General features: G+C 41.9%; 1 protein-coding gene across 1 annotated transcript in view; it reads right to left on the bottom strand.

The window, feature by feature from the left end:
• Window positions 1-13,453, bottom strand: part of LOC108444000 — a 57,110-nt gene that overhangs the window by 27,700 nt on the left and 15,957 nt on the right. Inside the window, exons 2-3 of the mRNA XM_017724949.2 lie at window positions 4,786-4,818; window positions 3,999-4,313 (exon numbers count right to left, since the gene is read on the bottom strand). Coding sequence (XP_017580438.2) covers window positions 3,999-4,313; window positions 4,786-4,818 — 348 coding nt within the window. The remainder of the gene's footprint in view (window positions 1-3,998; window positions 4,314-4,785; window positions 4,819-13,453) is intronic.

Genomic DNA, 13,453 nt, shown 5'->3' with positions numbered 1-13,453 from the left:
AATTTGATGATTATCGACCGCGGCTTATCCTCGTTGCTCCCGGAGGGTCTCGGAACGAGCGAGCGGTGTGCTCTCTCAATCTCCAGCTGGGTGCTTGTGGGTAACTCCAGAGTTTGTCGGAGAAAACTCTCGATAAACTCCACCATAGACGACCCCTCCTCTCCTTCTGCGACATTATACGTCCTCAGGTTCTCTCGCCGAGATCTACCTTCTTGGTCAAGCAGTTTGTTCTCTTGCTGGGTCACTACTTTTATCAGTTTATCCAGAACTTGCTCGACATTCTGTACGCGACTCTCCGTCTTTTCAATCCGTGTCTCTGCCTCGGCTATTTTGTGGTTGATGTTGGTGAGCTCCGACTTGATATCAGATAATTGCTGTTTTGCGTCTTTGCGAAAGTCCCGTATCTCCTCCAGGACTCGTGCTAAACTTGCTGCCTTGTGTGCTTGAGCATTAGCATTAGCTTCGTTACCTTGTGTTTGTACGGGGCTGTTTTCTGCGATTTCCTCATTTGTCGGCTCTTCCATAGTGCCTTTTTTATTAACGTCCCTTTTCCCCATACTTGCCCCACTTCATAATATGAACTTACAATTGTTTTTAGATGATTTAAAGGGGCAAAAAGCTAGGTTTTCGGAGGAGCCGAAATCTTAGGCTGCCATTCATGTAGATGGCGTCCCGGAACCGTCAAGGACAAGTTTTTAAAATTGTTTCCAAAATAATGAAAAGCTTCAGAGAAAAACGTGACTCTTCATCTTGAAGACCACCAAACCTGCCCCTATCAGATAAACAGCGTTTAAAGCTTTCATCTTTGAGAAAGAGAAGAAAATCAAATTTGAAAGTTGTGAAGTCCTAATGATATATAAAGAAAACCAAATTAAACAAATGAGACAAAAATATTAGACTTAGTCATTTCTTTATTGAGGAAAAAGATCTGTGAGTGGCAAAAGTATGTGAACTGTATGTTACTGCATAAGGGGGTCACATCAGATACTGAAAGCAAAGGTTCACATATTTTATGCCACTCACAGATCTGTAATCATTTTGATCATTTTCCTCAATAAATGAATTACTAAGTCTAATATTTTTGTATCATTGGTTTAACTTGGTTCTCTTTATCTAGCATCAGGACTTGTGTGAAAGCACCACTGTACTTCTGCAGCTTTCTTTAAGAAACTAAAAGGGAGTCTCCTAAAAGGAATGGAAGCTGTAATAAAGGTAAAAAGTGGGCACAGTAAATACTGAAAAATACTGACATTTAGTTGGTGTGGCTGAAATGTAATTTTCTGGAAATTAAATAAATGGCTAGTCTCCAATCTTTGAACAGTAATCCCGTGTCATTTATTTTAAATAATAGTAAAATCTAGAACCTAGTCTTCTGGTCAGTGTTTCACTCAGCAACAGATTAATAAAATGATTGCTCTAGAGTAACACAACTGTTTTGTGATCCCTGGTGTTGCTACAGCCATCTATCAAAAAGAGAAATATAGCCAACATTGTGGCACCAGCAGTAATAGTGTGACAATGGTGTGAGCATGTTATAGTAACCGCAGGACTGGGCTTTCATTGAAGGAATAATCATTTTGTTACAGCATACCTCTCTCTAGTTTGTACAGTCATGGCACAACTAAGAAATAAGTGACTTCTTCCTTGACATACAGCTAATCCAAATTACATCACCCAAATATTGTGTCAAACCTTCCTCATGTTTTTGTACAAATAACCTTTGTACAAAAAGTTATTTTATCCCAGCTGGAGTTGTAGGCTCTTTATGCAAGCATTGGGCATTGTTTGCAAAAAAAATTATATATAATAAAAACATTGCTTTTTGATGTCTTGCACAACATATTAAATCTTTCTGGGTTTTTTTGGAATGCTTGTTCCATCATGTACAAAGATGGCATCCACAAGCTCAGAAGCACTTGAAAGCAGGATATTTACATATCTGCAAGCTCAGTGAGTTCACTGCATACGTCTCTATATTTTAGGTTTGAACAAAAGTTTATTGTCTACATGAACAAGAAACATTAACAAATGTGTTATAACTTTGCAAACTAAGCTATGTCCAGATTTTCATTTTAGTCTTGCATGATGGATTGTCAAATTGAAAGGGGAACTGTTCCTTAAGTGTATGAAACTATGCACTGGCCTTGATCACTGGTAATTGCTAATTGTTTACTAATTAGATTACCACTGGAAACTGGGAATCAGATTTTCTTTCCCCAAATATATTTTTATTTGGTTTTCAACCATTACAAGCAATATCTTTGCACTTAACATATGAAGTAGAAAGCTATAAGCATCTTAATAATCATAATGTACTAGAAAGAGATTGTATGAGAATCTTCTTCTTCTTCTTTCGGCTGCTCCCTTTAGGGGTCGCCACAGCGGATCATCTGCCTCCATCTTGCCCTATCCATTGCCTCCTCTACTTTCACACCAACCATCTCCATGTCCACCTTCACTACATCCATAACCCTTCTCTGAGGTATACCTCTTCTCCTTCTGCCCGGCAGCTCCGTCTCCAACAGTCTTTGACCAATATATCCACTATACCTCATCAACACATGTCCAAACCACCTCAACCTGGCCTCTCTGGCTTTATCTCCAAACTGCTCCACCTTCACTGTCCCTCTGATCTGCTCATTTCTAATCTTGTCCATCCTTGTCACTCCCAACAAAAATCTCAGCATCTTCATCTCCGCCGCCTCCAGCTCAGCCTCCTGTCTTTTAGACAGAGCCACAGTCTCCAAACCATACATCATAGCAGGACGCACTACTGTCTTGTAAACCTTCCCTTTCACACTTGCTGCTATCCTTCTGTCACACATCAGCCCTGACACCCGTCTCCACCCACTCCATCCTGCCTGCACCCTCTTCTTCACCTCTTTTCTACACTGTCCATTGCTCTGGATGGTTGACCCAAGATATTTGAAGTCATCCACCTTTACGACCTCTACTCCTTGCATCTTCACCTTTCCACCTGCCTCCCTCTCATTCACACACATGTAAATGCTTTTACGTATTTATACAGTATTTTATTTAATTTTCAGTGTATTTAGCTGCATGACACACAGTGCACCAAAAAATCTTTCTACTTTATTTAGGCTATTCATTGATTTGCGGGATTTCTCTATACGCATGCATCTGCCTGATCCTGTCTGAAGGGGTCTGATTTCCGCAACACTGAAAATTTGTCCAGCACCGCAAAATATTGTGTCGGGTCCCACGGGAGTCTTTTGTTTGGTTGGTTGAGCTGTAGTTGAATATCCTCTAAAGTTACACATGTACTGTGATTTTAGAAATGTTGTTCTGTGGTGACTCACACTGCATGTTTGAATAAACCGTCATATTGAGACAAAGTTGAGCAGTTCATTTCTCGAGAAAAGAAGCTTGTCAAAACAGCTTGGTTTGAACACTAAATATTGCTGAGCCAGGATATTCTGCCCACTTAGGATTGGCTGGATCTAATACTCTTTTTCCCTTATTGTCCATCAAACATTTATCCCTTGTGTTTTTCTTCCTGCTACTGGTCACCAGTGCTCATCTATTCTCTTTGTATTACTAAACCCTCATTATGTAAGACTAATTGGTCATTTTCATGTTTTTGTTGATTTGTTAACTTTTTAAGCATTTTTCTGTTTACTTGCTGTATTTTCATTTTTACTTGTTAATTTTTTACTGTGTTTTCATTGGCTGTTGCAGGAATCCCCCTCAAACATGACTCGATTCACTCTACAACTGTCAACTCCAACAGACCCAAAAATCTGCAGACTAGAGCCGACCAGCACAGGCTCAGAATCAGGGCTAAAATTGGGGTAAAAGTGAGGTGTTAGTCCAGCTTTAAACTAAACTACAGGTAAATGCTTTATGCGCTCTATTAAATTCTTCATTCTTCTTTCTCTGGATCTATTTCTGTCATGTTACTGTTGCTGCTCCTGGTTTCAGACTTACATCAGTTTTAAGATCAAGATTTCAGTGTTATGGCATAAAAATTAGTTTACCTGAGCAAATCACACCAGCGTCTTCACCATGACTACAGTCGTGTTCGCCAAATCCATTATGACTGCATGCTGTGATGGAGCTTTCATTTCCAAAACAACCAACATCATCCAGAAGTATTGGGTCACTTCCCTGACCAAAGTGGGCACTGTGAGGGGCGCTGACCGCTGTGCCACATCCCATCTCTCTGCACACCACTGCTGCATCATTCATGTCCCAGTCATCATCACATACTGTTCCCCACTGGCCGTTATGATAGATTTCCACTCTACCAGAACAGAAGCCATTTGGATTGACAAGTCTTATATTTAAGCTGTCTGTCACAGAGGGAGAAAAATGCACAGCTTTATGAACAGACATGATTTTATTAGGTTCTAATTTAACATGCAACAAAAAAAATGGCTAAACATTGGATTCTGTTTTCCACAATGTTGTAGAGATGGGCAGTATGTCTGTATTTTATCATTATACATTTTGTTATCATGATAATATGCATTTCTGAGCATTTGCATAAAATGGAAATATGTTGAACTTTTCCACCATGAGGAGTAGCAGACTTCATCACCCTGCAATCCATTATGCTCCACATGATGTGGCAGAGTTCTCCAATGAAATTAATAGAATGTAACGTAGCAAAGGTATAAGTGGACGCATGTCATTAAAGAACACTGACCAACAGCACCCCTTATATGTTACTACATGAGAAGACACATCACATAAACTGATCAGTCCTCTACTGTATGCATATTAATTTCAAATCAACTGTTAATCACTGGAAAGGAAACTTACCAGCCAACATGGTACCATCAAGAACAATGACTGCTGAAACAAAAAAAGATTTTTCCTTAAATCAGTGACAATCATAGTTGATCAGTGAGGCAATAATCTATAATTGTACAGTTATTTCCAAATGAGGGTCAAAATTTTTTTTTTTTACAGCAGGGTTCACCTGTCTTATCCTCAAAGGGCTGGTGTGGCTACTGGTTTTCATAATAACCAAGCATGAGCTTACATCATATTACTATTCAGGAATGAGACCCACTCATAAAAAAAGTGGAACCAGGTATACTTCTGCTTGACTGGTATGAAAACCTGCAGCCACACTGGCCCCTTATGGGTCAAAAGATTGTGTTTTACAGCATTGACAAGTTCAACACTGATATGAGGAAGTTGCAGAAACCATTTCCGTGTAAGGATTGGGATAAAGAAATAAACTGTCTTATATGGGCTGGATTGAAAATAAAATGGTGAGAATTAAGTAATAAAAAATAGCAACTTAAATGAAAAGGATAACTGTAGGTAAGAGTGATTTTGTTTAGTGCTGAAGACAAAAGATTTTTACATAAAGACATTACAAAAGCAATTATTACTAAACCCGTGTTAACAGTTAAAAACATCTCATTTACTGTAGATAACGCCTGTGAATTCTTGAGAGCTTGTTGTGACTGAAAGTCATCATTTGTTTGGGGGCTTTTGCGACAATACTTTTGCTCAAACTAAAAATTTAATGATTTACGTTTCCCTAACAGGGGAAACAAGTATTCATTTACTTTCACATACTTCCAGTGCATGTATCCACTCCAAGTGTACGCACACAGTTTTTTTACTTTTTGCTTATTAAAGTGAACAGACAATGTACTCTTAAGCATAAACATAGATTTGTTTTAAAAATAAAATTGATAGAGAACTATTTACACACCACACAAGAATAACAATGGAAACAAAAGGGTTACATTTTTGAAATGCCCAGTGGAAAATTTGCATATTGGGAATTGTTTTACATTGTGGTAGATACAGTTAAGCAGACTCTCTTTATGACTTCAAGAAGCCCTAATATGTTAGCCTAACCATTAGCATAATTAACAGGTGACAGATTCAAACAATCAGGTTTTGGTTTTTCATTGTTCAGGACGAGTTTTGTGGGGACAAACATCACTCATATATAGCGGTCACACTGTATGTCGAACACAAGGCCTGCGGGTCCTTTAAGGGTCCAGCCTGCACTGCCTGCTGCCAACAGAGGTGGACCAGACATGCGAACACTTAAAGACAAACAGATTTATTCGCATTTAGAAACTCCTGATATGTTAAATCTGCAACGAGAAACTGTAAAACACTACAGTTGTGAAGATGAAGTCACTTCTCTATCAAATTTCCCATTCCACCTTAAATGGTGCAGCAGTTACATTCGGCACCTCAGTCATAATTTAAGGTGGAATGGAAAAATTCAAACAAGAAGCTGGAGAATAAGAAGCCACTTCAGCCTCGTAAAACAGCCGAATGATGATAGACATTTTGCAATAAGCTGCTCTACTTCTGAGGAAAAGGATTTCTGGCAGAGACGAGAGCAAAGCAGCTGTAGCTTAAATTTAAAGCAGCTCTCAGTAAGTCTGTTCCAGCTGGCCACCAACGTCAAAAGACATTGATATGTAGTTGAATGTTGGTCGTGACGTCGGATGACCAAAATCCAACATACAGACGTCTAATTCTAACGTCAGACTGACGTAGAATAATGATGTTAGGAAGGAAGGAAGGAAGGAGGAAGAGAACAGGAAGATGCTATGCTGTAGTAACGCAGACCTCAACACGAACCTCGGCAGTATTGAGCAAGGCAGCAAGTCAGTAATCTATACACTAAATGGATTATTTTCTTAGCCAGCATAGTTATAAACAACTTTAAAAGCTATAAAATTTATATTAATAAGCTACTCACTACCGGAAATAGTAGAGGGAGGACGGTGAAGAAGATCTGGACAGTCTGCAAGCATACATCGACGAGTGTTTCGAACGAGTCATCATGGGAAAACCAACCAACACGCCGACTCCGTCCAGCAGCAAAGGAGCTCCATCCACCAAGAGGAGTCGCCCAGAAGATTCACCAGGGGCTTCTTCTCAGTCCAGCGAAATGGCGGATATTTTGGAGTCCATTGATAAGAAGCTGTCCAGTTTCGACGCTCGCCTCTCCATTTTGGAAATTCTCCACAAGGAGTTTCAGGCTCTCCGGGAGTCAGTAGAGTTCAGCCAACAGCAGGTGGAAGCACTCGCTGTGGAGAACGCAGCTCTCAGAGAATCGGTGAATTCCCTTGCCAAGGGAATAACGCGGCTCTCGGAGGAGAATAAAAGAATCAGGGAAGCCGTCACCGAGCTCCAGGCCTGCAGCATGAGGGACAACCTCGTGTTTTTGGGACTACCGGAGAAATCGGAAGAAAACCCAGAAACGACAGTGAAGGAGTTCATGCAGGCCTACTTGAGGCTCCCGGAGGACACCATAAAATCCATCAACTTCGATCGTGTTCACCGTATAGGAGCTACGCGACCCGGGACACACAAACTCCCAGACCAATCGTAGCCAAATTTGAACGTTTCAAGCAGAAAGAGCTGGTGAAGAGCCGCGGACGGGAGCTGAGAGGAACGGACTTCAGCGTCAACGATCAGTTTCCTAAAGAGATCCTGGAGCGACGCAAAATCCTGTTCCCTCTCCGGAAAAAACACATCCAAGAAGGTTCACGAGCTATCATCGCGGTGGATAAACTCTATATAAACGGACAGCTTTATCGCGACCAGGAAACCACGCCATGGCTATACTGATCAAGTGACCTGTGTACACAAACGCCTTTTTTCTCTTCTTTTTTTTTTTTACATGTTTGTATATAATAATTAATGCCGGTTCAGTCAGCATAGTGGACTTTGTTATGCTAAGTAATTATTGCTATTATTTTTTTTCTTATTATTTATTTACCTTTTTTTATTTTTATTATATATATATATATATATATATATATATATATATATATATATATATATATATATATATATATATATATTTTTTTTTTTTTTTTTTTTTTTTTTTTTTGCTATATTTGCCACTTTGGAGCACACTTTCCTTTTCTTTCTGCACCCAATATGTTTACCACACAACACACACAATGCTATACAGGACACACAACATGCAGCGTACACTTACATACACATCCACACACACACACATCTTCAGTGAGCACGCAACACTTTCTTGATTAATTTCAATATGAGCATACTGAGGTTTGTTTCATGGAATGTACGCGGAGTTGGTTCAAGGGAGAAGAAGGTGAAAATTATTAACCGGTTAAACGATTTACAGGCTGACATTGTGTTCCTACAGGAGACACATGTGTCCAGAACATCTGCACACACACTCTCCTCTTCACAGTTTCCTCATATGTACTCAGCCTGTTACAACTCTAAACAAAGAGGTGTAGCTATATTGATTAACAAAAGGATAAACTTCTCTATTAGAAACACAATATCAGACCCCGAAGGCAGATTTATAATACTTAATCTATCTATTCAGAATATAGATTTATGTATTGCTAGTATATATGGACCAAATGTTGATGATCCCTCCTTCTTTCATACCTTTTTCACCTCACTTGCTGATCACTCTGACACCACACTTGTAATAGGAGGGGACTTCAACTTGGTACTTAATGCAGAGATTGACAGGCTCAGTACAGCAGTGAGTCAAAGGAACATCACCCCACTCTGAGAGATTATAGTTTTTTCTCACAAGTACATCACTCTCACTCCCGCTTGGATTACTTTTTAGTCAGTAGCTCCATGATGACGGAAATCACAGACACTCAGATACATCCGATCACTATTAGTGATTACACACCTGTATCTATGTCTCTAACACAGACACGAGTTACACCACCAACTAGGAACTGGAGATTTAATACATCATTACTTAAAGAACAAGATTTCATTAATTATTTTAAACGAGAGTGGGCTATATACTTAGAACATAATAATCTGCCGGAAATATCGCCATGTGTTCTTTGGGAAGCAGGAAAGGCAGTAATGCGGGGTAAAATAATATCTTACTGCGCACATAAGAAAAATAAAGAAAAAACACTTATATTAGAATTGGAACAGAAAATTAAATCTTTTGAAAATGCCTATGCTGCATCACCACAAGAAAATATAATTAACAGCCTGAGGAAACTTAAATTGGAATTAAATGAAATACTTGATAAGAAGACACAATTTATGTTGCAGAGGTTGCGTCTGGAAAACTTTGAACATGGAAATAAATCTGGAAAATTCCTGGCCAATCAGTTAAAACTGAATAAAGAAAAAACAGCTATTCACTCTATTAAAGACTTGGTCGGTAATATTACTCATGACCCACAACAAATAAATAACTCCTTTAAAGACTTTTATGAAGCCTTATACTCATCACAGATTAATCCATCTGATGCTGAAATTGAAGAATTTCTTAATGACATGAATCTTCCTAAATTAAATGAGGACCAGATTACGACTCTTGATTCACCGTTTTCATCATCTGAATTCTATAAAGCAATACAGCACCTTCCAAATAATAAAGCCCCAGGCCCGGACGGTTTCCCAGCAGAATTCTATAAAGAATTTTGGCCTGTGTTAGAACTTACTTTTTTCAGGATGGTGACTCAAATCAAGAATAACCACACAATCTCTCCAAATATGAACTCTGCCAACATTAGCCTGCTTCTTAAACCAGGCAAAGACCCAACACTTCCATCTAGCTATCGCCCAATCTCTCTAATTAATGTAGACCTAAAAATTATTTGCAAAGTTCTCGCAAGAAGATTAGAAAAAATCACTCCATATATTATACATTCAGACCAAACAAGTTTTATCAAGGGCTAGCACTCGGCCGATAACACACGCCGACTAATAAATATAATAGATTACTGTTCCATTAACAAATTAGAAAAAATAGTAGTCTCTTTAGATGCAGAGAAAGCATTCGACAGGGTAAATTGGAAATTTCTGTTAGCAGTTCTACATAAATTTGGATTTGGCCCATCCTTTATAAACTGGATCGAAACATTATACAGCTCTCCAAATGCACGGGTTAGGACAAATGATCTTATCTCACAAAGCTTCAGTCTGCAGAGGGGAACTAGACAAGGTTGCCCACTCTCTCCCTCAATGTTTATCATCTTCATTGAGCCACTAGCAGCAAAAATCCGACAGAATGTAAATATCAAAGGAATCCAAACAGAAAATACAGACCATAAAATAAGCCTTTATGCTGATGATGTATTACTTTTCCTCGGGAACTCACAAACCGCTCTTCTAAAGACAATCACACTTATAGATAAGTTCTCATCTGTATCAGATTACTCCATTAATTGGAGTAAATCAACAGTTTTGCCTCTGAATTGTAAGTTTCAGAACATCATCACTCCATCACTACAGTCGGGCAACATTAGATATCTTGGTATAAATTTTTCTCCCAGGCTGTTAGATCTGGTACGACTGAACCATATTCCTCTACTAAAAACAATAGAGGACGATCTCACACGTTGGAACTCTCTACCTATATCTCTCATGGGGAGAGTTGCCACAATAAAAATGATGATTCTGCCTAAAGTAAATGATCTATTCTCAATGATCCCTAATAAACCTTCTATTGCTTGGTTTAAGTCGCTAGACTCATACATTTCTAAATTTTTATGGAAAAGTAAAACATTGAGAATAAGCTTGAAGACTTTACAAAAGCTAAAATGCAGCGGTGGTCTAGAACTACCAAATTTTTATCACTATTTTTTAGCCAATAGACTACAGTATGTTTCAAGGTGGATGAAATCAAACCGTTCAGACAGCCCATGGCTGGATCTGGAACAAACACTCTGTGGGAAATTGAAAATATCTGACTTACCTTTCATTAGCTCCAGCATTAAACATTACAATTGCTTTAAAAGCCTTACAATAAGCACCACCCTGATAGCCTGGTGGGATTTTTTAAAGATGGCTAAATCTTCACTAATCCCTTGTAAATTGACACCCATTTGGAACAATCCCGATATATGTCGGAAAAAGACAGTACTGAATTTTTCAGAATGGCAAGAAAAAGGAATAAATAATTTAGAACATGTTATTCATGATGGGACCTTTATTTCATTTGAAGATCTTATTTTAAAATATGAAATTAGCAGTAGCAAATTTCTTGAATATCACCAATTGAGGTCCATCATACAGGCAAGATTTAATTTAAACAACCTAAATCTAGAAATCCCTGTGTGGATACCAGACTTTCTAAACCTCTATACCCCTAAACTGTTATCAAAAATATACAAGTTATTATTAAAAATGAATGATTCAATATCCCTTCCGATTACAAAATGGGAGAGAGATCTTTCCATCATCCCGGATGAAAACTTCTGGACACAGATATGTCTAAACACTTTTAAAATGACTAAAAATCCAAACTTATACAATACAAAACTCTCCATAGAATACATTATACAGGGCACAGAATGTTCCAAATGGGCCTCAGAGAAACAAATATATGCACTCACTACAGAAACCTACTTTTAGACCACATTAGTCTGGAAAGAATGTCTGCTATCACTAAAAATCAATTGACTACATTTGAATCCCTCTGGTCCCCACTGATCAGCTCTATCACGTGATAGGGGTAACCGGCTGTAGTCTTGTCTTGTGGTATACCCAGCAGGTGGCTGGGGGTGGGCTGGGTGATTTGGGTGTCTGATGGCTCTTGGACTGGAGACGGGGGCTGCCGCTCTGCGGTTTCTGTGTGCGGGCCCTGGTTGTTGATGGTGAGGGGCCTGGATGTGTGCGCTCATAGTCTTAGGGTGGGGATCTGGGGGCCCGTGGTGGTGGGTGCTGGCCCCGTCCGGGGGGCTGGCCTCCTCTGTGGGGGCCGGGGTGCGGTGTCTGGGGCCTTGGTGCCTGGGGTGGCCCGTCTCCCATTTGGGCTCCTCCCTGCACTGGAGGGATCTGTGCCCCCCTGGGCACACCGCCGGGTCTGTCTGGCATTCCGGGATTCTGGATGCCTCCCGGGTGGAGAGGTGGGGCACTCTAGTAGGGGGACAACCACATAGGACCGGTGGGTTCTGGACCCAGGACCACTGTGTCTGAGTGTTTATGGGTGGGTGTGAAGTTTGTTGCGGGTGAGTGTGTTTGTGTTGGTATGTATGTGTGTGTGATTGTATGTGTTTGTATAGTAATTGTGAGTATGTGTATTGGAATTGTGAGTATGTGTATGTGCGATAATTGTTGTCTCTTGTGTGCGTGTGGGGGTGTATGTTTTGTGCTGTGTCAGCGGTGTGGGCGGGGTCCTGGGCGCCGGCCTGGAGCGCGGTGGTGTCCTGGGGGCGTGGCTGCCTCGGGCCCTGGGCCGGCCTTCCCTGCGCCGCGGCCGGGTGTAGGAAACCGGGGTGCCTAGTGAGCTAGCGCCAGCTGGCTCTCTTCCTCCGAGGGGTAGTTCTCTGCCTCTCGGTTTTTCTTATTCTGACCCTTCCCCTCCTCCCACTCAGTCAAACATTACACTACACATGGGGGGTCTGGGGGAGGGGGGCTCATGCTGCAGTGAGTAGGGCCACCTACCTGGCTCTGCTCGCTGTGCTGCGTGATGTCCCACTCCTCCCCTCTCTTTTTTTTTTTTTTCTCCCCCTTACAATGACACATTTCATGACACAGTACAGTACACACAGGGCTTTGGGGGGCAGGTGTGTCACTCAGTGGATGGTGGGTGGCGCTGCTGAGGTGACCCCACCTATCTGCTCACTGCTACCTGCCCCTCAATTTTATTTACACATTAGACATTGAGGGTCTTGGGGGGACAGTGGGGCTATGTGCTGTTATTCAGTACTACATTGCCTCTGTCCCTCCAATTTTAATTGCAATGTAGCTCACACACATTCTTTTCATTTCACACACATATTGAGTGGGGGTGGGGGGGTGGGTGGGTCCTCTCACACCCCGGTTGCGTGCACCCTGCCTGGTGGGGGGACTGGCCAGTCGTTCGGGACCGGGGTGGCTGCCTCCCTGGGTTGCCGCTGGCCCGGTGCTGGTGTCCGCCCGCCGACACTGTGAGTCCATGTATGTTCCGTGTGTGTGCATGAATGGGTGACTGGCGTGTGTGAGTGTGGGTGTGTGTGGGTGCATGTGAGCATGTGTGTGTGGACAGCTGGGCTTGGGCCTATGACTTGCTGAGCCTGGACATCTGTGGTACATGGTGGTGGGCAGGAGTTACCCCCGGGGTATGGGTGTCCTGTGGGTCCCCGGGTGCATGGCTGGACATCTTGGCGTGGTCCCTGCCCTGCTCCCTTGGCGGTTGTGTCCTGGGGGTGGTTTGGGCCTCCTTGGCATGGGGGGGGTCCTGCCGGGGGTCGGGCCGGTCTCGGGCGCTTGGGGCCTCGGGGGCCGCATGCTCGGCTCATGCTGGGGATGTCGGCCTGCCGGGGGGGTGGGCTGCTCATTGCCTCTGGCTCTCTGGTCTCTTGCCCTTTGTCTGTGGGCGCTCCGTCTGGGGCCTCCATTCTTCGTCCTCTGGGGTGTGCGCCCGGTGGCCGTCGGAGCATGTGGCCTCAGGTCTCCTGAGTTCCTAATGGGCTGTGGATGGTCCGGGTCCCCCGGGTCCTTCCCTATCTGTCTCTGGACCACGGGGGCATGGTTGCGGCTT

This window comes from Pygocentrus nattereri, chromosome 14 (genome assembly GCF_015220715.1).
Source record: "Pygocentrus nattereri isolate fPygNat1 chromosome 14, fPygNat1.pri, whole genome shotgun sequence".
NCBI classification, from domain to species: domain Eukaryota; kingdom Metazoa; phylum Chordata; class Actinopteri; order Characiformes; family Serrasalmidae; genus Pygocentrus; species Pygocentrus nattereri.
This window is presented reverse-complemented; position numbering and strand designations above follow the sequence as displayed.